The following is a 27,352-nucleotide window of genomic DNA, read 5'->3' on the forward strand; positions in this document are numbered from 1 at the left end:
TAGTGCAATGTGTTTATGGAAAAAAACCCTGACATTTTCTGTGTCTGTCCCTGTAGAGGTGTTCAGTGGGATGGCAGCAGTGGTGGGGTGTGCCTAATGAGACACACCTGACACAGCCAGGCCAGGGCCCTGGCTCCTTCAAACAAGGCTTGGAAAGCACAGGAGGGGTTTCCAAAGATGAGAACTGCAGCCTGATCATCAATCTGATTTTCCTGGTGCTCCACCTTCCTGCCAGGGCAGTGCTGGAGTCCCCATCCCTGGCAGTGTTGGAAAATGTCTGGATGTGGCCCTGGAGGACGTGGTTTAGTGTGACCAGCGTGGTGCTGCTGGTTGATGGTTGCACTTGGTGATCTCCAAAGTCTTTGCCAGCCTTAACAATTCCATTATTTTCTGGTGGGCTCACAGACCCTCCCTGGTAAGGGAGGAAGGAATCTGTCCCTGCAGAGGAGAGGAATTCCTCTCCAAAAGCAGAGGTTTCCTCACACCTCCCAGGGAGCCAGCCTGAGCAGGGACAGGGTGTGAGGGTGAGCAGATCCTGGCTCCCAGAGGGGTTTGTGCCCAGCACAAGGCAGCCCTTTGTGTGTGAGAGCAGGCTGCCTTTGGAGCTGGGAAAGCAGGACTTCAAACTAAGGCCTTTGGCTCATCCCTGAGGGAAAAGCATGCATTCCTGAAAGGGGCACGTGCAGTGGGTTTGTTGGAAGTTGTTCTGGGCAAACCCGGGGCTGCTGGAGCATGGAGCTGATCCTGGATGTTGGCTGAGAAAGCAGGGAATGTTTCTGGGCTGTTCAGCCAAAAGGAAGATGAGGGGCTGAGTCAGGAGTTAATCCCTGGGGGCTTTAGGAGGTGTAGTTGCCCAGACTTAGCAGCAAAGGCCTGTGTTAAGGATATTTGGGATTTGGCCCTGACTGTTGGAAGACAGTCTCAGACCTGTTGGTAGAGCAGCTTGCTGTGCTGTCTGTGCCAGTGTATTTATAATGCTGTGTCTGTCATCACTTGAACTGTTCTAGCTGAGTTTATTTTTTTTAGTGAAGCTTGGAGAGACTTCAACCCTTCATTTCTTAGACCAAATTAAATGTTAGCCTCCTCTCAAAAGCAAAGTTCTGTTTCTGTTCATCCTGCTTGCATTTATTTGAATTAATTTTCCTTGAATAGGAGTGACCAGGAACAATATTCCAGTTAGTGGCTCCTGGCCCAGAAGGCACCAGGTATTTATTTCAGCGTTGATAGTTCCCCTTCTCGTGTGAAAAGAATGTGATCCATTAAATTTCAAGGGTCACATTTGTCTCCTTAGGGGCTGTATTGTATTTCTGGTCTGTAGCTGTTCTGTGATAAATCTGGGGCCATTTCTCTTCAGCCACTTGTAGTTTGTACAAGTTCCCTGCAGACACTCATCAGTCCAGACTCAGCATCTGACACTTTGTACTGGTGAATCTCTCAATATTTCCATTACTGTGTCCTCCCAGTCCTCCAGTTCTCCTTGTACTTGTGCTCCCAGTCTTCCTGGGAGAAGTGTTTGTCACAGGCTGATTCAGTCTGCAAAATTAACACAAATGAGTTTACTAAAAAGATTAGTTCCCAGATAGATGCCTGAATTTTGCTTATGAATTTTCTAAATGCCCTTTTCCTTACTTAGTCCCTGACCTGCTTTAAATATTTCTACATCTGACTGAATTTTTTACATCTGACTGAATCAGTAATTTCCTTGTTGTGGTTTATCTGGGAGATGGGATCTACCTGGGCTTGGTTGATTTACATCTGGTTATTTTATAAACATGCAAACAGCAGATTTGGGTCTGGGCTAACCTGTTGAATTCTACATTTTCCCTAATCACTGAATATGTTTAGGTAATGATCCTTTCAATACATTCACATTTTATTTCACATTCTTTATGTAAATCTTATTATCTATAGTAGCCTTTCTTGAGCAGAAAATTAAAATTTCTGCAGGAAATAGGTTTGTATATTTGTATTCAGTGACAAACATAACCTGATATTTTGGCTAGAAAAGAAACACTTCTTCACAACAGTGCTGGTCCCATGGGATAGGTAATAAAATTGGAAAGAGGAATTACAGTAGCTCTCAGGCTAATAAGAATTTAAAATTAAAAGGCAAATATTAATCAAAAGGTGATGACTGATCTGTATTTACTGTAAATTATATGGTGTGCAAGCCTGGAGGGGTAACTGAAAACTACTGGTTCTCCAGAGAGTTTCTACAACAATCTCCTTGGACATTTCTGACAGTGAAGTGTCTGAACACAGCAGCAAAAGGAATTCTGGGTTTTGTTGTAAATGGAAAAGAGTGGAAAATGGAAAGGCACTGCTGAGGCCTGTTGGTGAGCAGCACTTTGCCACCTCTCTACAGGTAACCTGGCTCCATTGGTATAACCAGAGGTCTCATCAGTGTAACCAGGGATCTCATTTGGTATAATCGGGGGTCTCACTGGTATAATTGGGGATCTCATCAGTGTAACCAGGGGTCTCACTGGTATAACCTGGCTCCATTGGTATAACCAGGGGTCTCACTGGTATAACCTGGCTCCACTGGTATAACCAGAGGTCTCATCAGTGTAACCAGGGGTCTCATTTGGTATAATCGGGGGTCTCACTGGTATAATTGGGGATCTCATCAGTGTAACCAGGGGTCTCACTGGTATAACCTGGCTCCATTGGTATAATCAGGGGTCTCATCAGTGTAACCAGGGATCTCATTGGTATAATTAGGGATCTCACTGGTATAACCAGGGATCTCATTGGTATAACCAGAGGTCTCATCAGTGTAACCAGGGGTCTCATTTGGTATAATCAGGGATCTCATTGGTATAATCAGGGATCTCATTGATATAACCAGGGATCTCACTGGTACAACCAGGGATCTCACTGGTATAACCTGGCTCCATTGGTATAATCGGGGGTCTCACTGGTATAACCAGGGATCTCATTTGGTATAATCGGGGATCTCACTGGTATAACCAGGGGTCTCACTGGTATAATCAGGGATCTCTCATCGATATAACCAGGGATCTCATTGGTATAACCAGGGGTCTCACTGGTATAACCTGGCTCCATTGGTATAACCAGGGGTCTCACTGGTATAATCAGGGATCTCTCATTGATATAACCAGGGATCTCATTGGTATAACCAGGGGTCTCACTGGTATAACCTGGCTCCATTGGTATAACCAGGGGTCTCACTGGTATAACCAGGGGTCTCAACCCCCGGTGATTTTTGGATGTCCAGTTCCAGTTCCTACGGTGAGTACGCATTCAGCATTCCCAGTGTAGGGTCCAGCAAGGCACAAGGAGCAGGAACGCACCTCAGCCCCACCGGAACCGCAGGGCAGAGAGTGGGAACGCTTTAATCCGGGATTTTTCTGGAACTATGTAGTGCATGGTAAAGGTAACTTGCTTCAGGATTCTCTATAGGTTTTGTGAGAATTAGTGCTGAAAATCAGCTTGCTCTAAGTTTCCCTGTGATACTGAGGGAGGTAAGGGCTCTGGTGATGCTCAGACAGGAGCTCCCAGGTGGAGCTGCAGAAGGAGCCTCAGGCGCTGCATCTCCAGGCCCTGAAGTTCAGCATTCACCGAGGAGCTGCACAGCCGGACCTGGGAGGTGCAAACCCCACCCAGACAGACCCGAGTGTGTCCCCAGCCGCTCGGGAGCAGCGCTGCGCTGACAGCCGCGACACGGAGCGGCATTCTGTGCTTCCCGGTGCCTCCTCGGCAATCCTGCGGGACTCGTCACGTCCTTCCCGGGCAGCTCCGAGCGGGAGGCTCCACAGCGGCCGTTCGGGCTCTGCGTTCCTTTCCGCGCCGCCCCGGGCAGAGGGCGGAGAGCCCCAAATCCCCCTCAGCGGAGCGCTCTGCGAGCGGGGCCGCGGGCAGGGCCGCGCTCCCCTACCGCGCATGCGCGCGCAGGGTTGGCGGGGCGGGCTTGGCGGGCGAGCGGCGCCGGGGCCCGGCGGGGCTCTGAGGGCGGCGGTAGGGCCCGGCGGGGCCGGCGGCGTGGCTCCGTGCGGCCGGCGGCACTAGGGCCCTGCGGGGCGCTCGGGCGGCTCTAGGGCCCGGCGGAGCACCGCGGGCGGCTCTAGGGCCCGGCGGCGCGGGGCGGGCGGCTCAGGGGCCCTGCGCGCCCACGCCGGGGGTCTCGCCCCCCCCTCCCGCCATAGAAGCAGCAATGGCGGCGCCGTAGCGCGGCCGCCGAACCCCCGCCCGAGCGCCGCGCCCGGGCCCGGCGGGAGCCGAGCGGGGCCGCCGCTCCTCCTCCTCCTCCTCCCGCCGCCGCTCCCCGCAGCCCCGCGGCCGCCATGGCCACCGAGCTGGAGCCGCCGGCCGCCGGCGCCGTGTCGGGCACGGCGCCGCTGGAGGCGGAGGAGGACGAGGAGCACTGGCTGTACGGGGGTAGGTACCGCCGGCCGCGGGGGCAGCGCGGGGCCCGGCCGGCAGCGGGCCCGGCCCCGCCTCAGGGCCGCCCCCGGCTGCGGGGCCGTGCGGGACCGGGGGCGGCCCCGCGGGAGGGAGGGACGGGCATCTCTCCCTGGGCCCCCTCAGAGGGAGCGGTCTCTGCCCCCCGGCCCGGAGAGGGACCCGCGTCCGCCCCCCGCCTCCCCTCAGGAGCGCTTGAGAGGCTCTTGTGGGCGGGTGGCGGCGTGTTATTGTCCTTTATCAATAACACTGGTGCAGGGAGGTTAACGAGATGCTTTGTTAAGAGTTTGAGTTCGCTAATCACCCAAACCTTGTGAACCCCTGGGCTAACGGGGCTGGGATGTGGCCGCTATAAACCACAGGACTTTATTGAAACGTCTTTGTCCTCCCCATAGGCTTTCCACATGAATGCTTTTATGTTTCTTCTCCCCTGGCACGTTAAAATTTTATATAAAGACCTTGATAGGTGACTTCAGTTCCTGTCTGATAGTTATCTCTGTTCTCTGAGACTTAGGATCTACATTTTGAATTTGGTTTGGTGTGAGACATCACCTCTGCAGATGGATGGTGTTTGTTGGGTTGGGTTGGGTTGATTTTTAGTTGTTCCATTTCTAGTTGAACTTTTTTGAAAAGAAAGCGTTGGGGTTACAGTGCCTTGGCACCGCTGGGTATTTCTGTACCTGTGATGCCTTTTGTGCTTGAATTTAACTTTTTTCCTTTCACTTGAATAATTCCTTTGTTCTTACTGTTGTTTTTGCAGATGACACCACTGGTAAGCAAGAAGATGGACCAATTTCTGGGTGAGTCCTGAGGCTGTTTATTCACTATAACAATACATGGTGTAGAGGTTGAGCCTCGTTGAGCAGAGCTTGGTGAGTGCTTTGGAGCAGTGCTGTTGCCAGGAGCAGCAGCCTGTCCTTTCCCCATCCCATGGGATCATCCCCAGCTGCCCCCATGGGGGTAGCAGGCATTTATGGATGTGGAAGCTGAACTGGATGAGTGGACTGGTTGGATTTAGTGCTAACTTTTAGCCCTGTTGTTTCTCTCAGCAATTAGTTTTAAAACAGATCACTTTTCCAGTTTAATTCCCTGGGGAAAATGATGCCCTGAGGATTGGTTTTGTGCTAGCCTGGCCTTGCTAAAACTGGCCTGTGCTTTAGTCTGGGAAAGGTCAAAACCTTCAGCTTGGGTTAAAATCTTGAGCTGCTCAAAGCAGCACATTCTGTGAGATCTGTCAAGTGGTGTGGGTAAGACTTGGAGATAAAACCAGTCCTCAGTTTGGCTTTCTGTGTGGAAGGGATTGTGTGTCCTGGGTTATATTCCCTCTCCATTTGTAGCTGTGTGTTTTGCACCAGCAGAGCTTGGTCTCAGCACAGGATTACCTGTTTGCCATTTTAAATGTAACATTTTTCAGAAGGCTTTCACTGGGCTTGTGTGTGTTCAGCCCCTTCCAAAGTTCAGTTTAGGGTTTATTGTCATTGTAGGTTCAGTGTCTGGAATGTTGAGGTTGTTACAGATACTGTCCTACTTCTGTGCTTAAGGAATATGAAAGCTTTTTCAAATAGTGAAAGACAAGGTAAATTGTTACCTAAAAACATCAAATGAGCTTTGTGAGGAGGAACAACTTTTAGACAGAAATTTACAGCTGCTTTACATAAATCTGCTGTTCCTTGTCACGTTCATCTGAATGTAATTTGATTTTACAAGCAGGACTAAAAATCTGAATTTCTAGCAACTGTCTCCAATAACTGCAAAATGCAGGGAGAAGGAATATTAGTGGCCATGCTGGCTGTCCTTTTTTCCCCCTCCTTTTACTTTTTGCCCCCATATTTCTTTGTTGCACAATGAGAATCTACCTAAATGAAGAGCTGTGGGGTGTTTTAAGAAAAATGACTCTTTGTTAGCTCTGCTGTCAGCAGCTGCAGCTCCAGGGATGCACTGCTGGCTTGTCTGGAGTGTTTGTCCCAGCCAGAGAGCAGAAACCTGCAGAGTTTGGGATGCAGCATCACTGACATTCCCAAGCCTAAGGGATGTGTTGGAGGCCAGCAGGATGCTGTGCTGCCAGCAGTGCCCAGGACTATGTTGGCATTCTGGGCAGGTGAAATCTCTGCCACGTTTTTCTGTGCCCAGACAATGCTGGGGACCTGTCAGCTGCTTCATTCCTGGGAAGCAGAGAGGCTGGGGAAAGGCTCCTGCTTCCCAAGTGTCTCTCTGAACTCCAGTTCATACATTTTAATGCACACCCACAGGTGCTTCATGTGACTTGAAGCTGAAGGTAACACCTGTCACTCTTCCTGAACACAGAATCTCAGAGTTTTAAGGAGATTCAGGCTGGAGGTCAATGCTGAGTTCCTTGGCTTGGCCAAAAGTTCTTGAATCCAACAGAGATTTTCTGCAGTGGTCCTTGCTTTGGTCCTCATGTCACAGCCTGTGTCTGCAGCATGGAAATACCTGGAGGCTGATTTTCCTCTGACATCTTGGCTGCCTTTTGTACCTGACAGTGTGTGCAGGTGTCACATCAGGAACTTGGCACCCCAGGCACCTGTGCTTGGTCAGCTGCCCAACCCTCAGCCCTCTTTGATCTTGGCCTGATGAATTTCTTTGTGTATGGGACTTTCCCAAAATGAGGCTTCAGTTATGCTCAGGTTGTTTGTTCTTTGTTTTACACTCAGTAACAGTTGGGTTGTATTATTTTGCCTTTCTTGTGTGGTGTCTGGTGTCACTCTGAAGTGGCTTTAATGTGACAGTGTTTGGATTCTGTGAGATGTTGCCTGTTCATTTTTGAAAACAGTCCTAGGGATGTTTGTTGTCCGATGTGGGATTTTAAATCAATAGCAACAGCTCCACAAAGCACTGGTGGAGAATTGGGTTTCTTTGGCTTGGGCTGTTCTGATTGTCTCTCTTGAAAAAAACTCAGAATTATTTTGAAGTTCTACTAAGCTTCACCTGTGACATTAGAGACAGATGAGCTCTCTGTATTTCAGTTCTGTAAAACTTGGCACACTCTTTTCTAGTATGTGTACATCAATTCCACTTTTTTGCTTGGCCAGTGCAATAAACAATGTTAACATTGTACAAACTCTTAAACTGGAGTTAAATCCAAACCTGACCATTGTTTCATCAGGTCTAATTTGTAACGAGTGAGAAGAACAGGTGCATAATTTTTCCCATAACTTTTCCTTTTGGAATTTTAACTACTTACTGTAAACTATTTGTAGAAACACTAAAATCATTCTTTCATTAATTTCTCTGGGACAGATGCCTTTGCTGTTGACTAAATGCATGTGTGATTATTAGCATCCTTAAGGAGGAGGTGAAATTTTGCTTATGGTCTTATCAGTTGTGGTTGTGCCAAATCCGAGCTGAGCCAGCTGCCACTGAGCTGTTGAGTGCTGTCAGTGCTCTCTGGATGTGTGAAACTGATTCTTCCCAGCAAAAGCAAAGCCAAGCCAGGAGGATGGATTTTTTTTTTGTCAGGTAGTTGAGCAAATGCCAGCAGAACAGACACACAAGAAGAATAAAGCACTGAGTGAAAGTCACCTGGGCAAAGGCTTTAGAACTCATTGTAGTGACTCTCTAGGCCAGGCTTGTCCACTTTTTCTTCTGTGTCATGGTCTCTTTGTTTTGTCTGTCCCCCCTGCAGACACACAGAGTCTGCTCACCCTCTGCAGGATGCTCCCCAGGAGAGCCGGCCCGGCAACAGCGAGGACAGAGAGATGGCGCAGCACGTACGTGTCCACTGCCCACGGTGCTGGGGTGTCTGGGCTTCTCACACTGCTGGGACAAGCAGGGAGTGTAAAGACCCTGCTGCTGCCTAATCCCTGCTACCTGCAGTGTTGGGATGTACTGCCAGCCGTTCCCAAAGCTGGGTCCACAAGCAGCCCTGTCTTGTCATCCTGCCTCGAGTGGTGGGGAGGGAACCCTGCTGCAGGCTCTGCTCATACCCCCTCAGGAGGCAGATCAGAGTCTCTGATGCTGCAGTCTGGTAGGAAAAGCAGAACACAATGTGTTCCAGCTCAGTATTCACTGTGACTTCTCAAGGACCTGTAAAATCTGGGAAACACTGGGATAGAAAGCCCAAGATGCTGAAAATCAGTTTTGCTTCAGGCTCAGACCTTTGAGAAGGCAGTCTGGTGGCTCAGTGCTGAAAGAGAAGGAGGAGGGTTGCTTCTCCCCACCCTCCTCTCCTGGTCTCTTTGATGAGTTTGTTTTCTGCCACATCAAGAGGGTTCATTCGGGGTTCTGACAGACCCACGTGCTGTGGAGAAGGAGGGAGGGTGAGGGATGCCTTCCTCATGTGGGGTGAGGTGCTAATTCAGCTCGTGCTGAATTCTCACAAAACTGCACTTGCTGGATATCTGGAAGATTTCTTTTTCTATTCCCTTATTTTTGTGCCCAGCACTGGGGTTGCACTGGAGTCAAATCTCTAAAGTGAAGTGACTTGGGGGCTGATTGTGCTAAATCAGCCAAACCAAACTCCTCAGCAGCTCCCTACCACAGAAGTTGTGGTGAGAGAATATTTGCCTTGAGGTTCTTGGGTGAAACCTGGTGAATGTATTTTGGTGGTTTTCATTTGTGGTTGTGTACTTTGACCATGGCCCTTGTGAAGGAGGTGTGCCTGAAAAGCCCCAACTCTCAAAAAGAACTGAGGGACGTGGTGAAATTCTTAGAACTGAGCTAAATGTTCCCCAGGTTCACAAACATCACTCCAAATTTCATGTAGGGCCAAATCTTCAGAGGACAGGGGAGTTTCTCTGTGGGCATCTGCCCATTGTTGGAGGCTGTTCAGGAAGCTTCCCAAGATTTGGCTGTGCTGGAGAACTCTCAAGTTGTGTGTATTGATGAGCTGCTGTGTGGCTGTGCTGTTGCAGGCCCTTCCCAGTGGTGAGGATGATGAGGATGACAGTGACAGTGACAGCGATGACGATGATGTGAAGGTCACAATTGGCAACATCAAAACGGGAGCGCCGTCCTACATGTGGGTACTGCTGGGGTGGGGATCTGGGGCTGAGGATCCAGCATGAGGGCATGGAAAGGGATGGGCTGAGAGCTGCTCTGCCTCCTGGGAGCAGTGGCCACAACACTTCTGCAATTGCTTGTTGGAGAATCCATCTGTAAAATGGGAATGACAATCTGTGGGGCTGCTGCTGGCAAATTAATTTACTAATTCCTGGGCTCCCTGGGGCAGAATCAAAGGTGGGAAGTTCTGTTTAACTCATCTGTGAAAACTTCCAGAACCAAAATCTGTACTGCTAAGAATTTGCATAAGCTGTGAATTTACTAATTTCCAGCTGTCTTGATTTTTTGTGGCTCAGAAATGGCAAGGCTGGATTTGAGAAGCAGGAAATTATACTTTCTACAACTCTGCCTAATGTGCATTGAATAAAAGTAATGAGAGAGCCTTTTGCTTGCTGCTAGCAGCCTTCCTCTTACACAAGTGACTTACCTGTGCTTTGCTGCATATTCTAATTTTCCACTTTATGGATAATTTCCTTCTCTTGTTGTAGAGGTGGTTTCACTCTGATGGATGACTCTGAATAGCAAACCCAGGTGAACTGAAGCATCTCCTGAAGGGTGTCAGGGCTTGAATATATTTTGCATGAGAATCTTTAGCCAAGTAATTTGTTCAAATGCCAATGTAGTGATTCTTTTCCAATAGGGGAACTCCTATGAATCTAAACTTAAAAACGGGTAGAGGCTATGGAGCATCAGCTTCAGGTACTGCTGTTATTTTTATCCTTCACTTTTCCAGTATTTCACCTACCTGGCACTGACAGCTGCAGCAGCTGCAATTTTTGCTCTGTTTAAAAGAATATAGAATTAGTGTAAACTAGCAATAGGAAGTGCATTTCCTAAAAATCAGTGTTCCCAGCATAGTGTGAGGGGGCAGGAGGCAATGGAGTGATTTAATTACCCATCACTGAGCAAGGTGATTATAATTCTATTTAAATTAGGAAAAAATGTATTGATACTTTTATAGTAAAACCCCAGAATATTTCTAAAACATATTGTTGCACTGGGGCTGAGCATTGCAGCCCTGGAGAAGGACTGGAACTCAGTGTCCTGAGCTACTTGCAGTGTGAGATGCTAAAAGAAACAAAACTCTGGCCTTGAGTAACAGCTGTGCTTATTTGGCTGCTGAAATTTTCCACACCAGTTTAGTTTAGTTTCCACCACCAATTCAGTTTAGTTTCTCCTGTAAACTGAGTCTGGGATTCTGTCCTTCCACATATGTGAGACTGTCTTTTCATGGGCTTCATCTACTGCCTTCCACTAATTGCTTTATCCAAATGAATTCTCTTCTGATTGAGAAAATAAGAACAAATTCTCCTTGTAGGTTTTGTACCTGAAAGATTTTTGCAAACTCCTGCAAAAGAGTCTGCAAAAGAGTGATCCTGAAAAAGTCTCTTGTTATGAGAAAATGTGTCTGTCTTGGGAGGGGAAAATAGGTACTTTATCTGGGGAGAAAAATAATTTCATTTTATTTTCATTTGGGGTAAATTTCATGCATGTCCTAATGATTTACTCTGTCTGTAGTACCAATCTGGGTTGAATTTGCTTCTCTGCTGTTCAGCTGCAGGTGCTGCACACCCTGTTTGTTTATGGAGTGACTGGAGTCCTTTTTATTAAAAAGCTGATTGTGGTTACCTGCGTGCTGTAAACCCGGTGATTAATTCACTGCAGTGCTTTGTTTTTGCTGCAATAATTTGCTGAGCAAATGAGTGGATTAAAGGCATTGCATTAAAAGTTGTAACAGTCCCTCTCTCCCCAAAGCCAAGTTGCAGCCCAAAGGTATTGACTTGGATGCCGCAGGGAATATAAATGGATTGCCTGTGATAGAAGTGGATTTGGATTCATTTGAAGACAAACCGTGGAGGAAACCAGGTGAGGCCTCACAGTTCCTTGTGGTAAATAATTTCTGCAGTTCTAGTTGTGTCTCTTGATTTCCACATGTAATTTCTGTCCATTTATTGTTGCCAGGGAACAGGGAAGCTGGAACAATGTGTGTTGCTCAGTCTCTGCTGCCTGGCTAGACAGTCAATGGCATTTACTGATTGAACAAGCCATGTCTATGTTAAATTGGGTTGCATTTATTCTAGTAATTGAACTTCCCTAAAGGGAACAGCTATTTTTTTAAATGGTCTATTTTATTAATTCCCTGCTTCCTGAGAACATTGCACTGATACCAGTCCAATAATGTTTGGCCTTAAAGGCAGCTGAGCGGGGTCAGGATTGGGTTGTTGATATTTGTTTTCCTTTTCCTGTGCAGGAGCTTGTTCTGTGTCCCCAGGCCAAGCCCAGAGTTGTCCCTATGGTCCCTCCTCATTTGGGGCTGCCTACACTTATTTGTATGAGGGAGAGTTCTCTTCTTACAGCTGTAGGATGCTACAAATCAGCTGCTGTTTTTCTTCTGATACAGAAGTAATTGAAGGAACTAGACATCCAGATTTTTGCTGTGCTACTCTCATAAAATGTGCTCTGATGAAATGTCAACTGACACAAAAAGTCCACTTGCCTTTTCTCAGCCATCATTATTCTCCCTGCCAGCCCCTGTATTTTATTTATCTTTCAGCAATATTGCTGTGCTGAGTAAGTAGAGCTTTCCTGAGGTTGCCTGTGGTGTGCTCTGGGTACCTCCTGCCCACATGAAGGGCACTCCAGTGCTGAAACTCCATGGGCATGTCCAGCTATCAAACCAGCACTGAAACACCCTGCAGATAGTGCAGGCAGAATGGAACAGAAGCTTTTCTTCTGCAGGGATTTCTCCTTGTGCGAAGTGAGACAGAGGGGAATGGGAAGAAAATGAGTTAGAGAGAATGCAGTGAAGTTCAAAGATAAAGCGTGGACATGGTTGTGGCCATGCTGACATCCCTGGAGCAGAGTAGAGCCAGCTGGCCCTAAAACAGTGTTGGAATGCAATAGAGGGAAGATTTCTGCAGAGCTATGTGGTCTGTAAGTTTATTTTAGATAGCAAGTAGCTCATTACTCAACAGCCTTTCAAGTTTATATCCTTTACAGTTAATTGTTCAGCAGCTTGGTATGTCTTTGAGTGAGGGAGTGGAAGGAGAAATCCTGTGTGGAAGAACTGATAGAGGTCTGAAATAGAAGCTGATAAAATCGACAAGTAAATGTTGTGTTGCTGAGTCGGTGTGGATGCAGTTTGCATGTTTGGGTGGTACAGCAGGAAGAGTGGCCAGCCCAGGAGATAAGCCTCACTGCTTAGACCTCACACTTAAACCAAGCTCAGCTTGGGCAGAGTTTTGCCTTGCTCTTGTAGCAGCTCTTTGTTTTGGGGTTGGTGTGTGTAGGAATATCTTCACATAGGGGATGTTTGAGGGACACCTCAGCGGGGCAGGAGGTGCTTTGTAGTGCTGGGAGGTGGGAGGGGTGCTCCTGTAATTCCTGCAGCTGGGGTTGCCCCTCTGCATCTCTGGTTTCTTGGCAAGCAGTTTGTGGTCACCTCTGTTATTCAGAAGTGCTCGTGCTGAATTAGCACATTGCACAGGAGGCTGGCAGTGGGAGATAACACTCTGGGATGGCTAATTAGGGTTGTGACTGAGCTGTAATTACTTGTGTAGTCTGGGATGCATCAATAAAAACCTTCCACTTTAGCTGCCTTTCACGAAATGGGTGAGCCCCAGAATCTCCTCTCAAAACAGCAAAGGCAGTGATGGTCAGGAGGGGAATGTGTGGGCTTAGTTCTGCCAGCAAAAAGGTTTTGTGGCTCCACCCCATTTTTGTGGTGGGGGCTGGAACTGTCACTCCTGTGCTGTGCCCAGCACTCAGCTCACATGGACAATTGGAAGAAGTCAGCCTGAAAAAATCAGGCTGGTGAATAAGTGATTGCAGGGAGCTCCCAATGGCCTGTGGAGGAGCTGTCCTGTGTGTCCCAGGGGCTCCCACTGCTGCTCAGGCCATGTTCCCCTCCCACCCATCAATAAAAACCTTCCACTTGAGCTGCCTTTCACCCAAGGTGCAACCTCTGGGGCACCCACAGCTTTCTGACAAGGAAAGGCACAAGCTGGGCTCTCTGCAGTACTTTTGTTGCCTTAACCCTTTATGTAAGCAGTTAAAGGACAGCTTGAGAGTGCAAGTGTGCAGAACCTCTGTGCTAACTCCTGCTCCCTCTGCCAGGTGCTGATCTTTCTGATTACTTTAATTATGGATTCAATGAAGAAACATGGAAAGCTTATTGTGAAAAGCAGCGGCGGCTTCAGCTGGGGCTGGACCCTGCTCCTCCCATCAGCACTGAGAACAAGATCACGGTGGGTGACCTGTGACTCCTGCTCCTGGCTCCAGGAAAACTGGGATTGTGTTTGTCACAGAGATGAGGGTGTAAGAGCCGGAGATACTTGGGTTCTGAGCTGTGCTTTCAGCAAGGAGAAATGCCAAAATGAATCTTTAAAGAGTAAATCTCTGTTGAAAATATTTTCTGTGAGGAAGGAATAGTTCCATCAACGTGGCAAGTTTGAACCACTACAGCAGCAAGACTGGAGTGAATTTCCAGTTGGCTTGGAAAACCCTCTGGATGAGGGAAGTGCAGGGAGGGGAGCTGAGCCCCCAGGGTTGTTTTGCTTACTGCTGGAGCCTGCTGCAGTGGTGTGGCTGCCTTTTGTGTTTGCAGACTGCCTTGGCCATCAACCTTGCAGGAGTCCATGGTGGCCATCAGAGCTTCAGCTAAATTGTCAGTACAAGTATTGCTCATTCCAGTTTTGACTTAGGGACTCCATGGAAAATGATATGAGTTTAATAAAGTCATAACAGAGCTTCTGGTGGGAGACAGTGGACAGCAGGCTGAGGCTGGAATGGCCATTGACTGACACAAATGGCTGTGCCTTGACTGAAGAATAGGTTGCTGTGATTGTTCCTTTTCTTTTGCTGAGGGTTAATCTCTGGTGCTCCATTCAGTTGAAAGAAGGGCACAGCACCATGTGTTATTTATTTCCTTACATAGGTTCAGCAGGGAAGAACAGGAAATGCTGAAAAAGAAGTGGAAAGCAACATCATCAAAACAGAGTTCAAAACAGACTTCTTGGCTCTGGTGGGAGGACGAATGAAGGCTGGGCCTCCTCCCAACAGGTAAGAGAGGAGCATGTGTTTCATGGGGGCACCTAAGAACCACCTGGGCCACATCTGAGACTCCTCAAGCCTCAAAGAGAAGCTTTTAAGCTTGGCAGGAAGCTGCTGTGGTCACTCATTCAGTGTCACCTCCAGCAGTGCAACCCCTGCCTGTCCATTCCCCCCTCCTTGGCGCAGGGAGGGAATCCTGGATCCCAGGACACATCTCTGGGAGTGGAAGGAGCCAGGCAAACACCTCAGCTTTGAGGGCTCACACTGCTGACATTGCTTGTGCTTGCTTGGCTTATTCCTCCTCCCACGATGTTAATCTTTGCCTCCTCAAGTGGAAGTGGATTACGAGTTTGGCAGAGGATAAGAGGAGCTGTTGGTTCCTGAGCCTGTGTGCGACGCTGCTGGATGTGTGGTAAAACAACTGAGTCATTCTGAGGGGCAGCCTCTGCTGGGGAAACCACTTGGCCCTTAGGAGATCGATGGGGTTTTATCAAAAGCTTCAGAAGAACACACCAGATGAGCCAGAGCTTTGGGCTCAGGATGTTTCTGTTGCTTCATTCACAAAACAGCTTTTGCACACCTGCCTTGCAGAAAGCAGCCCTGCATCCCAACTTTACTGCTTGTCTGGGAACCAGCTCTGTGCTTCAGGGATGAGCATTAAAGCGCTGCTCAGTCTGTTGGATTTGAGCATTTTGGGAGCGTTTCTGTCCCGGTGTGTAATCCCTGTTTTTACACCTCTTTGTGGTGGTTCTTTGGATAACATTTCTGGGTGCTCAGAGAGCCCAAACCCACCCCTGCTCAGAGGGAAACTGTTCAGGAATGCAAACGGGCTTCTCCTTGGCTTCTCATCCCCATTTGAGAGATGTTTCCCTGGTGGGAAAGAAAGCATGAAAGAAATCTGCTGACAGCAGGGCAAATTGCTCCTTGTGGTGCTTCTGAGCCTAAAAAGGTGCCTGTGCTTTGTCCCAGGAAGCTGGGTGGGACCATTGATGTCATCGGGGGCCAGGCGGGCACAATCCGCAGGGTGGAAGGGAGGCGCCGGGATAAGCACGCCTCGGAGGAAAACCCCATCCAGGTAAAACCCTGCAAGCCTCGACAAATTGCTGATGGTATTGCACTGTGCTGAGCCCTGGGCAAATGTCTGTGTGCTCCTGACCTCCCAGTTCATACCTGCAGAGCAGCAGCTACTGCATTGGCCCTGTTGAGGTGGGTGCATGGATCATTCCCTTCTGCAGGCTCAGTTAATTTCTGGGTTAAAAGCTTGGTCTTGCTAGGAGCCAGATTTGTCCTTTAAAGACCAATCTTCCCTTTGGAATGGTAAGGCCTGAGTTCTTTCATCATCAGTCCTCCCAAAGTATTCCTAGGAGTGTGTAGCTGGGAATGTCTTCTGTGGATTATTCCCTTCCCTTCCACTGTGGGGTTGGAATCTTCAAATCTGCAGTGAAGGGTTTGTACCTGGGGCTGGTGTTTCTCTGTACTTCAAAGTAACATTAAGTCTCAAATCAGTTGGTGCAGCCCACACCTCAGACTGAGCCTGGGCCTGTGTTACTGGATCTTGTCTCTTCTAAGAAATGAATGCCTGATTTAAAGCTGATCCCAGCCCTGGGCTTGCCTGCCCAGTGTGACCATAGTGTTCTGGTTGGTTCCTAGGCAGGAAGCTGCAGGGTCTGAGGAGCATCTGCCAAATCCCCTTCTCTTAACCACCTTGCCCCTGCCAACTCTGCTAACTTGCCAGAAAAACCTAAACATGGAACCTTTCCCTTCCTAGGCCAAATTCCTTGGGTTTTTCTCTATGGTTTTGGGGTTCATTTATTTTTTTAGTAGTCAGTTTTCCAGATTTTGCCAACAAGAAGAGTTTGCCTAAGAGACAGAATTTGCTGGGAAAGGGTTTTTTGTTGTTCCTCCCCCTCACAAGCACTGCCAGCTACACTTCAGGTCCCTGTGGTGCCTCTCTGCATTTTGGTCACTCTTCAGGCACAGCCACAGTCCTGTTGTAGTGATGCTGCCAGCACTGTGAGGGCCCTGCTGCAGGAGCAGAGGGATTAAAACACTCTCTTCTCATTCCTGTGCCCCCCAAGGTGCTGGGAGACCATGGCAGTAAGCCCCAGCCCCCCCAGCAGCCCCAGCAGCCCTCCCAGCCCCAGCAGCCTCCTCAGCAGCAGCCGTTTGCTCCACCAGCAGGGCCTCCGCCTCCCCCGCTGGCCGGGCCTCCTCCTCCACACTTCCTGCACCCTCCTCCTCCAGTGACTTCTGTTCCACCTCCCCTGCATCCTCCAGGTATGTGGTCACTCCATGGAACCCGAGTTGGGATGTCCCAGGCTTGCAGCAAATCAGAGCTCTCATGGTTCAGTGCCATGGGATGGGTGAGCACTCAGGGAACAGATCCTGACCCCTGGCCAGCCTTTGTTTAGTCTCCATCAGCCTATTCAATATTTGCCCTGAATACTTCAAAATGGCAGCTGGTCCTTGAAGGAAAACCTCTGGGCTTTGTTTCCCTGAGGGAACCTTCCAATGCTACTGATCCATTTGCTTTATAGATAAATGTCAAGAAGCAGGTTCCTGTTTCCCTGGAGGAAGATGAGAACTTTTGCTTCTGGCTGAAATACACCAGGCTGAAATGAGGGGCCACACTCTGGGCTTCTCCTGCTCCTGGGGCAGCACCAGGAGCACTCCATGCAGGGACTCCTGCCTGAGGAGGATTTGCTGCAGCACTCAAGGGCTCTTTTCCCCAGTAGTTTTTCCATGGTAGCTTTTCTTGCTGCCTTAGTTAAAAATGCTTGACAAAATCAAGTTGGACACACTGGAGTGGAACCTGCAGCAGGTTCTCCTCTCCAGCTCTTTCAGTTGTTCTGAAGACCAAATCAATTGTTCGTGTGTTCACACTCAGAAAAGGAGTTCCCCAGCAACATTTTAAATTATAAAGATAAAGAGATTGTTTGGGAAAATTGTATCTTTTATAGGCTAATTCCTGCTTAGCAGCACCAATTTTTCTCCTGCTCTGTTTGCTCCAGTATGTGAGATTTATTCAAAATTGTGCTTTGAGGTTGAGCTACAGAGAGTCCATGCAGTACAGAGAGGCCACGCTTTCCTTGTTGTCCTTACTTGTTTTCCCTGCTTATTTCCACAGGCCTGCCACCTCCAGGTCCAATTCCAGGTAGGTGTTACCTTGTTCTTAATAACAGCAGCAGTTTTGATCACACAGGTTCAGAGCATTTGGACTAAGTAACATGAAATAGGATGGCACCAGTTTAGAGCACAGCTAATTTAAGATTAATAAACTCCAACTGAGCATTGAACCTGAGCTGCTTATCTTCTATTCTGACACAAATCTGTAGGTCAGAATAACTTGATTGTTATATTCTGATCAGAATGGAACATGTCTACGTCCCAAGGACCACTTTTCCTCCCTAGGGCTATAGGAGTTAATTGCTACTCCTTGATGAATCTTATGTTCAGTATTTAAAAGCCAAAATAGAAGGTATTTTTTGCTTTGTTTTTCTTCCTATATCCCTACAAAATTAACAGAGCTTTAGGGTGTGAATTTGGGGAGGAGATCCTATCCTGAAAGAAAATTATTCTATTTTAAATAGAGCCTTGTTTAGGGTAAAAAGATGCTTTAATGGCTTTCAACTGTGAACAGCACTTGTGAAGCTGCAAGATCTTGGTGCTGATTTAGCCTTCTGTGTCTAGGGCTGTTCCCACCCCCTCTGGCACCACCACCAGCTCTCCTCATCCCAACCTTGGATGGGTAAGACCACACCTGGGTAAGATCACACCATGGGAGGGGGGGAAGAGAACAGGTCCAAAATCAGTGCTGGGGATGCATGGTCTGTCTTGAGTTGGGCTGGGGGAGAGCAGAGTCTGTCAGGAATCCTCTGTGCATTCATCTGGATTTGGCATATTCCAGGCACAGGAAGGAGCCAGTAAAATCTAGGTAAAGCCTAGAGTAGTTCATGGCACGATTCCTTACTGCAGATGCTTTCTCTGAAGGTGCTCCAGGTAGTTTGTGAGCAGTGCTGATTTCCCAGGGCAAGCAGTGGGATTATGGCAGGTTTGGAAGCTGTGGCAAAGCCTGTGAGCATTTCTGATAGTGGGATTCCCATAAGAATGCTCCACACATCTCCAGGAAAACAGGGTGAAGCTGCAGCACAGCCAGAGCTGTGGGGGTCCCTGATGTCAGTAACTCACCCCCTTTTCTCTCCCAAAGGCAGCCAGCCAGCTACAACAACAGGCAGCCACCTCCCTTTGGCTACAACTCTGCAGGTGAGCACCGGGCAGGACACATCCCCCTGCTGCTCTCCCTCTTGCCTGGCTCTTGGCACCCAGGCTTTTCTGAGGCTGGCACTCACCATGCCTGCTCCAGCTCCAGGCTCTTGCTGTGCCCCAGAGGGTCCCAGTCAGGAGCACAGGCTGGGTGTGCTGCTCTCAGTGCTGTGCACGTGTGGGGATGCACTTTGTGACCCAGTGCTGAGGCCCAGGTCGCTGTTTGGGCAGATCCCCAGCACAGAGAAGCCTCCCCAGTGCCTCAGCAGTGTGTTCTCCTGCCTGTTGGCACACACATGTGCTCACCCTCACTCATATTCTCCCTTTTCCCCACCCTCAGGGATTTGCACAACCATCCACAACTACTGAGCTTGGCATCTCCTCCCTGAGTTTTTGAATCTCTCCCCCACTTCACCCTCTCCCTTGCTACAGGCACCATCTCCTGTGGTTTTGCAATAGGAGAGACAGTGCCAGGATTTCAGCAGATTCCCTTCCCTGGTGCAGCCCCAGGTCTCTCCCAGTCCTGCAGTGACCAGGAGTGGCTCCTGGCTGTGCTGAGCAGTGGGAGCACAGGCAGCCCTGCAGAGCCTCCCTGCAGGACAGGGCTGCAGGAGTGGCAGTGCCAGCCCTTCCCAAGGAGAGGAGCCTGCAGTGCTGCCACATGTGGCACTGCTTTGAGGTATGACCTCACCAGTCCAGCTGGCCACCTCTGCCTGGGGACTGCTGGTGGCTCTGGGCTCCCCAGGTGACATCCTTCACTGGCAGCTGCTGCCCCTGGCCCTCCCAGGTGCCACCCTAGAGCAGAAGGTACCTGGTGGGAGGTGGGACCTTGTACAGGTGACCAGAGCCCAGGGCTGACAGAGACTGTGCAGTGCTGCCTGTAAATGCCTCCTCAGGGAGGAGTTCCCTGTTCTTAGCAAACTGCAGGGAAGGAAGGGAAGGACAGCAGGGAGCTGGGCCGTTGTCTCCTGGGATCCAGCTCTGCTGCCAGAGGGCATCTTTGGGAAGGGAGGGACAGAGGGGTGCTGGCCATGCTCTGGATGACAGAGGCTTCTGCTCTGGCTGCAGATTCAGGTTTCATCAGCTACCCCCCCATCTCCACGTCCCACACGCCCTGGGTGACCACGGTGGACAAGGGCACGAGCAGCTCCAGCAGCAGCCACTGGGAGTACTCGGGCTCCAGGCGGGACCGGGAGCGGGAGCGAGACCGGGAGAGGGACAGGGAGCGAGAGCGGGACCGGGACCGCACCCCCACCACCAGTGAATACAACAAGTGAGTGCTGCCCCCTCCAGCAGTGAGTGCAACAAGTGAGTGCTGCCCCCTCCAGCAGTGAGTGCTGCCCCCACCACCAGTGAGTACAACAAGTGAGTGCTGCCCCACCACCAGTGAGTGCTGCCCCCACCACCAGTGAATACAACAAGTGAGTGCTGCCCCCACCACCAGTGAGTGCAACAAGTGAGTGCTGCCCCTTCACCAGTGAGTGCAACAAGTGAGTGCAACAAGTGAGTGCTGCCCCCTCCACCAGTGAATACAACAAGTGAGTGCTGCCCCTTCACCAGTGAATACAAGTGAGTGCTGCCCCCACCACCAGTGAATACAACAAGTGAGTGCTGCCCCTTCACCAGTGAATACAGCAAGTGAGTGCTGCCCCCTCCACCAGTGAGTGCTGCCCCCTCCAGCAGTGAATACAACAAGTGAGTGCTGCCCCCACCACCAGTGAGTACAAGTGAGTGCTGCCCCTTCACCAGTGAATACAACAAGTGAGTGCTGCCCCCTCCAGCAGTGAATACAAGTGAGTGCTGCCCCACCACCAGTGAGTGCAACAAGTGAGTGCTGCCCCCTCCAGCAGTGAGTGCAACAAGTGAGTGCTGCCCCCACCGCCAGTGAGTACAAGTGAGTGCTGCCCCTTCACCAGTGAGTGCTGCCCCACCACCAGTGAGTGCTACCCCCACCACCAGTGAGTGCAACGAGTGAGTGCTGCCCCCTCCACCAGTGAGTACAACAAGTGAGTGCTGCCCTCCTGTGCTCCTGGGCCACCTCAGCATGTCTGGCCAAGGGCTGGGTATACAGGACACCAGCTGAATTCTCTGGAACGTCTGGGGAAGAGCTCCTTAGGATCAATAACTACAGCACAGAGAGGGAGCTGTGCCACTGGCTGATTTCCTGTCTCTGGGTCTGGGTTTTTTTGTTTAAATCCAGCAGAACCGGTTCCTCTTGCTCTCCCACGAGGCCAGTCAATGAAATAGCCCCTCTGTGTTTACTCAGTGTTTCACAGCTCAGTGTGAAGCACTGGCTGCAGGAGCTGCTGCTTCTTGTCTTCTAAATGTCACTGTCAGATCAAAGGACAAACAGCCTGCTCTGCTCTCCTGTGGGGCTGGGAGTGCCATTCCCTGGGAGTCAGCCAGGAAATGGGAGCAGGACTGGAGGGACCACCTTGGTGAGAGCTGCTGTGGCCTCAGCTGACAGCAGTGCTGGGAGCACTTGGGAAAGAGCAGGAGGCTTGGAGCCTCCCTGTGTTCATCTGAGGTGGAGGCTGGGCTGCAGACACTTCCCAAACCCATCCCCTTGGTGTTCAGTCAGCAGCAGTGTCGGTTTTCTGCAGGCTCCAGGCTCAGAAATGCCAATAATCATTCAAAACATGATCAGAATGTGCATTCCTGGCACAGGGTACTTCCTGCTGGGGAGCTTCCCAGCCCAGGGCAGGAGCAAACAGGGCAGTGTGCTCCTAGGATTTTTTTTTCCTTTATAAGCTTTTGGGCACTGTGGATGGGAGGGGGGAGGAAGAGAACAGAAGACAAACTTGCTAAAATTGGAAGAGCTCATACTCCCCCACTTCCTGGTCCATGCTGGAGCCAAGGCCTGGGATCAGCACTCCTGAGCACATTGCTGGCATTCCTGGCTGGTGTGGAGCACCTTGGTGCAGCTCAGAGGAGGGCAAGTGGCCGTGCAGTCCTTTGGGGCACTCCCAGCTGATTGATCCTGGACATTTATTTGTGCAGCTTGTTTCCAGGAGTGTCAGAACAATGTCTCTGACGTCCTTTCTGCCAAGTCCTGAGTATTGTTCCCACAGGGGCACTGTTAACCCTTTGGATTCTGGCTTTCAGAAGTTGACCAGGAGGATGTAGGGGGGAGTGTGGGATGTGTCTCAGTTTGGGGTACACCCTGCCCACTCCTGGGGACTGAATGAGGTGCTTTGAGCAGGTAGAGAAAGCTGCACTCACAGTTTGATGGTTTGAGCTTGTGGGGAAGAAAAGAGCACCTTACCCCAAGGATGGGAGATGATCTGTGTGTGTGTGTGTGTGTGTGTGTGTGTGTGTGTGTGCGTGCTGAGGGACCCCCGCAGCAGGGAGGGACGATGGAGGAGCGCTGTGTGCTCGTGTGCGCTGCCGGTGCCGGTGGTTCCGGAGCAGCCCCGCTCAGTGGGAGGTGCCAGGTGTTGCCGGTGAGGGCGGTCGCAGCCCTGCCCGCTGTCCCTGTGCCCACGTGTCCCTTGTCCCCCCAGTGACGACGAGCGGTACCGCTACTACAGCCGCGAGCGCAGCTACGACTTCGAGCGCGATTACCGGCGCAGCCGCGACCGCAGCCGCGAGCGAGAGGAGCGGCACCGCGAGCGCCGCCACCGCGACAAGGACGACGGCAGCAAACACAAATCCTCCCGCAGGTCAGCGAGCAGTTCCTGTTCTGGGGTGCAACGGAGCCTGGCTCATCCCAGCTCCCTCTGCCCGAGAGCTGTGGGCAGGAGGAGCCTCTGGGATGGGGAAAGGAGAGCTCAGGGTTGAGTTTGTGCTCAGCGGGCTCAGCCTCCCAGCACAGCTCCCATCTTAATGAAAGCACACACAAAGGCCATGAGAGCAGCATCAGCTTTTGGTCCTGCTGCTCCTGTGCACCAGGACAGAGCTCACAGAATCCAGTAGGTTGGAAAAGGGGTGTAAGATCGAGTCCAGGCTGTGACCCAACACCACTTTGTCACCCAGACCATGGCACTGAGTGCCACATCCAGCCCTTCCTTAAACATCTCCTGGGACAGTGACTCCACCACCTCCCTGGGCAGCCCATTCCAATGCCCAGCCACTCCTTCTGTGTAAAACTTCCCCCTGCCTGCTCTCAGAAATTGCTTCTTGAGCAGGAGGAGCAGAGCTCTTGCCCAGAGCCTGGTAGTGAGGGAGTGATGGTCTGCACCAAGATGAAAGTTCTGGGGCAGAGCAGCATGTCCTGAAATCACAGCATTTCTGCAGAAAATGGATTTGCAGCAGATGATCTTGCTGGAAGAGCAGTCCCCAGCAGAGCAGCAGCCCTGCTCTCTATGGGCTGAGGCAGGTCCTCTGCTCAGGTCCTGTGTCACTTCACATCTCATTAATGACTTGTTCTTGCTCTATTTTCTTGATGTGTCAACTCCCTGCTTTTAGGGGAAATTCCTGTCAGCTCTGGAGGTAATTACCCTTATTTTGAAGCTGGTATCAGAAAAACTCCCTATGTAGTGACTGGAGGAAAAAGGCTGTTTTTGTCCTTAAGGAGATGAGTAAGTTTTCAAGGAAGGACTGATTGCTACAGGGTTGGAAGCAAAATGATAGGAAGAAAGACTAAGACCATAATAAAAACTTAATACAGAGCAAGTAGAAGCTGAGCTGGTATCAGACAAACAAGCCATTGGCTTTAGGGTTATTTCTCAGCTTCCTCTCCTCAGAATTGAAACCTTGGAGTAGATACCTCACTGTAGGAATCCCAGTCCATGGTCCCCTCCAACCCAAACCTTCTGGTATTCCCTGCTTGAGGCACGCTGAGGTTTGAGCCTGTTTGAGGCCCTGTAGATGAAAGGGTTTCATTTCCAGCTTGCTGCAAACTGAGCAGTCTGCAGGAAATCACTGACGCTGCTTTCAAAGGACAGTCCCAGTGTCCCAGCACAAACCACTGACACATCGGCCACGAGGTGGCTGAAGGTGTTTTGTGGAGAGGCAGCAGCCTTTTATTTTTCCCTATTTTTCTTGCCTTTAATGGCTGTGAAACCATTCATTAAACCAGCCAGAAAATTGCTTGAAGCCAGGAGCTTTTCAGCCAGGTTCAGCCAGTTCAGTGTCTGCTGCTAAACTGGAATTCCAGCTGTGCTAAGAATTGGTCTGACACTGTCCCTGCTCATGGGGCTGTGCCTGCACTCACAGTTTATCCTGGGCTAAATTTATCTGCTTGTTCCTGTTCTCTGGGCTGTGCTTTAACTCTGCCACCTTCACACCACAGTCAGCTCCTGAGAGCTCCTGTGGTTTGAACCTGTGAGAGAAGCAGCAGAAAATCTCCTTCTGGGGGGGGCAAACCAGCGCTCTGCCTGTTCCTGCTGGGAGGCAGAGCTGGTCTGGGGCCGTGGTGGCTGCAGGGAGCAGCTGGCAGGGCACAGGCTCAGGGCATGCACAGCCTGCTCAGGCCTCTTCTGCCTGGGATTGCTCCCACATCACAGAAGTCCTGGGTAAACATCCCCAGTTATCACCCACATCTGGAAAACTGGGGAGATAAAGGAGTTCCAAGGCACGAAGGCAAGTGAAGAGCCAGGTCAGCTGTGAGTCAGCACAAGTAGAAACAGGATCTGCCTCCCATGGGGAACCCACATTTCTCTCGCTCCACTGATCCCTTTGCTGCCTCTACCCCAGGGATATCCCACACACCTTCAGAGTGAAAGTTTCAAACACGTCTCAGGTTTAGGACTCCTCCTCCTCTCAGCCTCTGTGCTGTGCCACAATTGCTGGAGCTCGCTCAGGAGTGGAAGAACAGCAAGGTGGACAACTGCCTGTGGACACTGCCAGGAGGGGCTGTGCAGTGGGACAGTGGCTGTGGCAGTGTGTGTGACAGTGGCAGTGTGTGACAGTGGCTGTGGCAGTGTGTGTGACAGTGGCAGTGTGTGTGTGTGACAGTGTCTATGGCAGTGTGTGTGACAGTGGCAGTGTGAGTGTGTGACAGTGTCTATGGCAGTGTATGACAGTGACAGTGGCAGTGTGTGTGTGACAGTGGCAGTGTGTGTGTGACAGTGACAGTGTGTGTGTGACAGTGGCAGTGTGTGTGTGTGACAGTGGCAGTGTGTGACAGTGTGTGTGTGTGACAGTGACAGTGTGTGTGTGTGACAGTGACAGTGGCAGTGTGTGACAGTGACAGTGTGTGTGTGACAGTGACAGTGTGTGACAGTGTGTGTGTGTGACAGTGGCAGTGTGTGTGTGACAGTGGCAGTGTGTGACAATGACAGTGGCAGTGTGTGACAGTGGCAGTGTGTGTGTGACAGTGGCAGTGTGTGACAGTGTGTGTGTGACAGTGGCAGTGTGTGACAGTGGCAGTGTGTGTGTGACAGTGGCAGTGTGTGACAGTGACAGTGGCAGTGTGTGTGTGACAGTGTGTGTGTGACAGTGGCAGTGTGTGTGTGACAGTGGCAGTGTGTGTGTGTGACAGTGGCAGTGTGTGTGTGACAGTGGCAGTGTGTGTGTGACAGTGGCAGTGTGTGTGTGTGACAGTGACAGTGTGTGTGTGACAGTGGCAGTGTGTGTGTGACAGTGGCAGTGTGTGACAGTGTGTGTGTGTGACAGTGACAGTGTGTGTGTGACAGTGACAGTGGCAGTGTGTGTGTGTGACAGTGACAGTGTGTGACAGTGGCAGTGTGTGTGTGACAGTGGCAGTGTGTGACAGTGTGTGTGTGTGACAGTGGCAGTGTGTGTGACAGTGGCAGTGTGTGTGTGACAGTGGTAGTGTGTGACAGTGACAGTGTGTGTGTGACAGTGACAGTGTGTGTGACAGTGACAGTGTGTGTGTGACAGTGGCAGTGTGTGTGTGACAGTGACAGTGTGTGTGTGACAGTGACAGTGTGTGTGACAGTGACAGTGTGTGTGTGACAGTGGCAGTGCTGATGCATCGCACAAATCCCCGCTGTGCCCTCGGCAGTGCACAGGTGGCTCCCTCACCAGAGAATCCACACCCCTGTGCCCATGGCTGGTCCCTGCTGTGGCAGGGCTGTGTCTGATGTCCCTTTGTCCCCTGTTCCCGCCCAGGAAGCAGCACGAGAGCGAGGAGGGCGAGAGCCACCGGCGCCACAAGCACAAAAAGAACAAGCGCAGCAAGGAGGAGAAGGAGGCCAGCGAGGACGGGGCTCAGGAGGGCGAGGAGCAGGACACCAAGGAGTGAGCCAGGCCCCCTGCAGCCTCGGCAGGAACTCTCCTGTGGAACCAGCATGGAATTGGTGATGTTTGGTTTGGGGGGTGATTTTTTTTTATTATTGTTTTTTACTTTTTTCCAAGGGAAGAGGCTGACTGGGCGAGCCGTGGCACAGCCGGCAGTGCTTCAGGAGCTGAGGCTGCACGTGCCCTTAAACTTCCTTTTTTTGTTTATTTTTGATACAAGACAATACAGCAGTACTAGTTACAAAGCACTGAGCTACTCTACTCATCCACATCCCTAGGGAGAACTTTGGTGTATCAGATCCTATGGTTTCTGATGGAAGATGGCTTCAGCTGAAACTAATGCAATTAGGTCATAGTTCTTGGTTCTTTTTGGCATCATCATTCCTTTTTGAGGACTAGGACAGTAAGTGCAACTTGAAATTTATTGTCCAAAGAACAGCGTGACTTAGATCCAGGAGCCAGCTTAGAGTCTGGTGTCCAGTAGTGCAAAGTCTCATCCCTGAATAAATTTCTTTATAGCTACAGAAACAGCTTCTGATTCCTCCGTGGCCAGCCTGGCGTGTCAGGAGGAGCTGCAGGATCTGCTCCAGGTGGGCACAGAGGCCCTGCCTGGATGTGGCAGCTTCCAGAAGCTGCTGAGGGCGTTCACACAGCGTGTGCAGAGACTCCAAAACTGGTTTTTTATCCATTGCAAAGGTAGTTCTGTCATGTTACACCCCTGTGTGGGGAATCAATGAAGATCCACAGCAAGAGCATGAATTTCTCTTTAATTCCTTTTGACTTAACTATTTTATTTCCTTTTTTTATAAGAGTTGACTGAATAACCTAGAGTACAGTAGAGAACACCAAGTCCCAGTTAGCAGTTTGCCCTCATGGGACTGGTGTTTCTATTTGGGTATCACCAACACTCCTGTCCAATGCATTCCTTTCCCTTAGATCCCAAAATAAATTTAGTCAAATTCCAAAGTTTCTTTGGATTTAGTATTGGTTGGGGAAGGGGCAACAGAAATGTTTCTGGGTGAGAAGAACAGGGGAAATAATTTTGAGGGGTTTTCATCTGTCTGGTCATTAGGTTCCTGCCCTTCTGTTCGTGTGAGTCCACAAATGTCTCATTTTCCTTTGACTTGTTATTTAAAACTGTCTGAAATATTTGTCCTAAAATAATATGGTTCTGAAATGTTCTGTATTTTTTGGTATTGTAATCTTGGAAGTCTTGAGTGTGCTGGGAAGTGCCCAACGTGTGCCAGGAGAGCCCTTGGGTTTGGGTTCAGCATTGTGACAGTGCAGTGATGGGTTTGTAAGTGCAGAGCCCAGGGGAGGAGGAGGAGACTGGGACTTCTGCTGGCTTTTGGTTTTCATGGAGTTCTCTTAATGTGCTTGAGCTGCTGGGAAATGTGTGTGCACTGGGCCAGGGTCAGCTGGGATCAGGCTGTTCCTGCCTCTGCAG

General features: G+C 50.2%; 1 protein-coding gene across 2 annotated transcripts; it reads left to right on the forward strand.

Moving 5' to 3' along the window:
• The first annotated feature begins 3,936 nt into the window (after window positions 1-3,936).
• LOC129125714 (uncharacterized) lies at window positions 3,937-27,091 on the forward strand. 2 transcript variants are annotated; one of them, XM_054641295.2, is made up of 16 exons: window positions 3,937-4,401; window positions 5,186-5,225; window positions 8,069-8,153; window positions 9,297-9,403; window positions 10,085-10,143; window positions 11,200-11,310; window positions 13,561-13,691; window positions 14,381-14,505; window positions 15,466-15,571; window positions 16,575-16,773; window positions 17,624-17,650; window positions 18,187-18,244; window positions 18,704-18,759; window positions 19,828-20,032; window positions 22,263-22,421; window positions 25,777-27,091. In XM_054641295.2, exons 1-16 carry the CDS (start codon window positions 4,308-4,310, stop codon window positions 25,907-25,909), a joined length of 1,695 nt encoding a protein of 564 aa, XP_054497270.1. In that variant the 5' UTR covers window positions 3,937-4,307; the 3' UTR covers window positions 25,910-27,091. The 2 variants fall into 2 exon arrangements, with proteins under 2 accessions (XP_054497270.1, XP_077041951.1); XM_077185836.1 differs by lacking the exons at window positions 3,937-4,401; window positions 5,186-5,225; window positions 8,069-8,153; window positions 9,297-9,403 and adding an exon at window positions 9,440-9,975.
• The last annotated feature ends 261 nt before the right edge of the window (window positions 27,092-27,352 follow it).

This window comes from Agelaius phoeniceus, chromosome 14 (genome assembly GCF_051311805.1).
Source record: "Agelaius phoeniceus isolate bAgePho1 chromosome 14, bAgePho1.hap1, whole genome shotgun sequence".
In the NCBI taxonomy this organism is placed as follows: Eukaryota; Metazoa; Chordata; class Aves; order Passeriformes; family Icteridae; genus Agelaius; species Agelaius phoeniceus.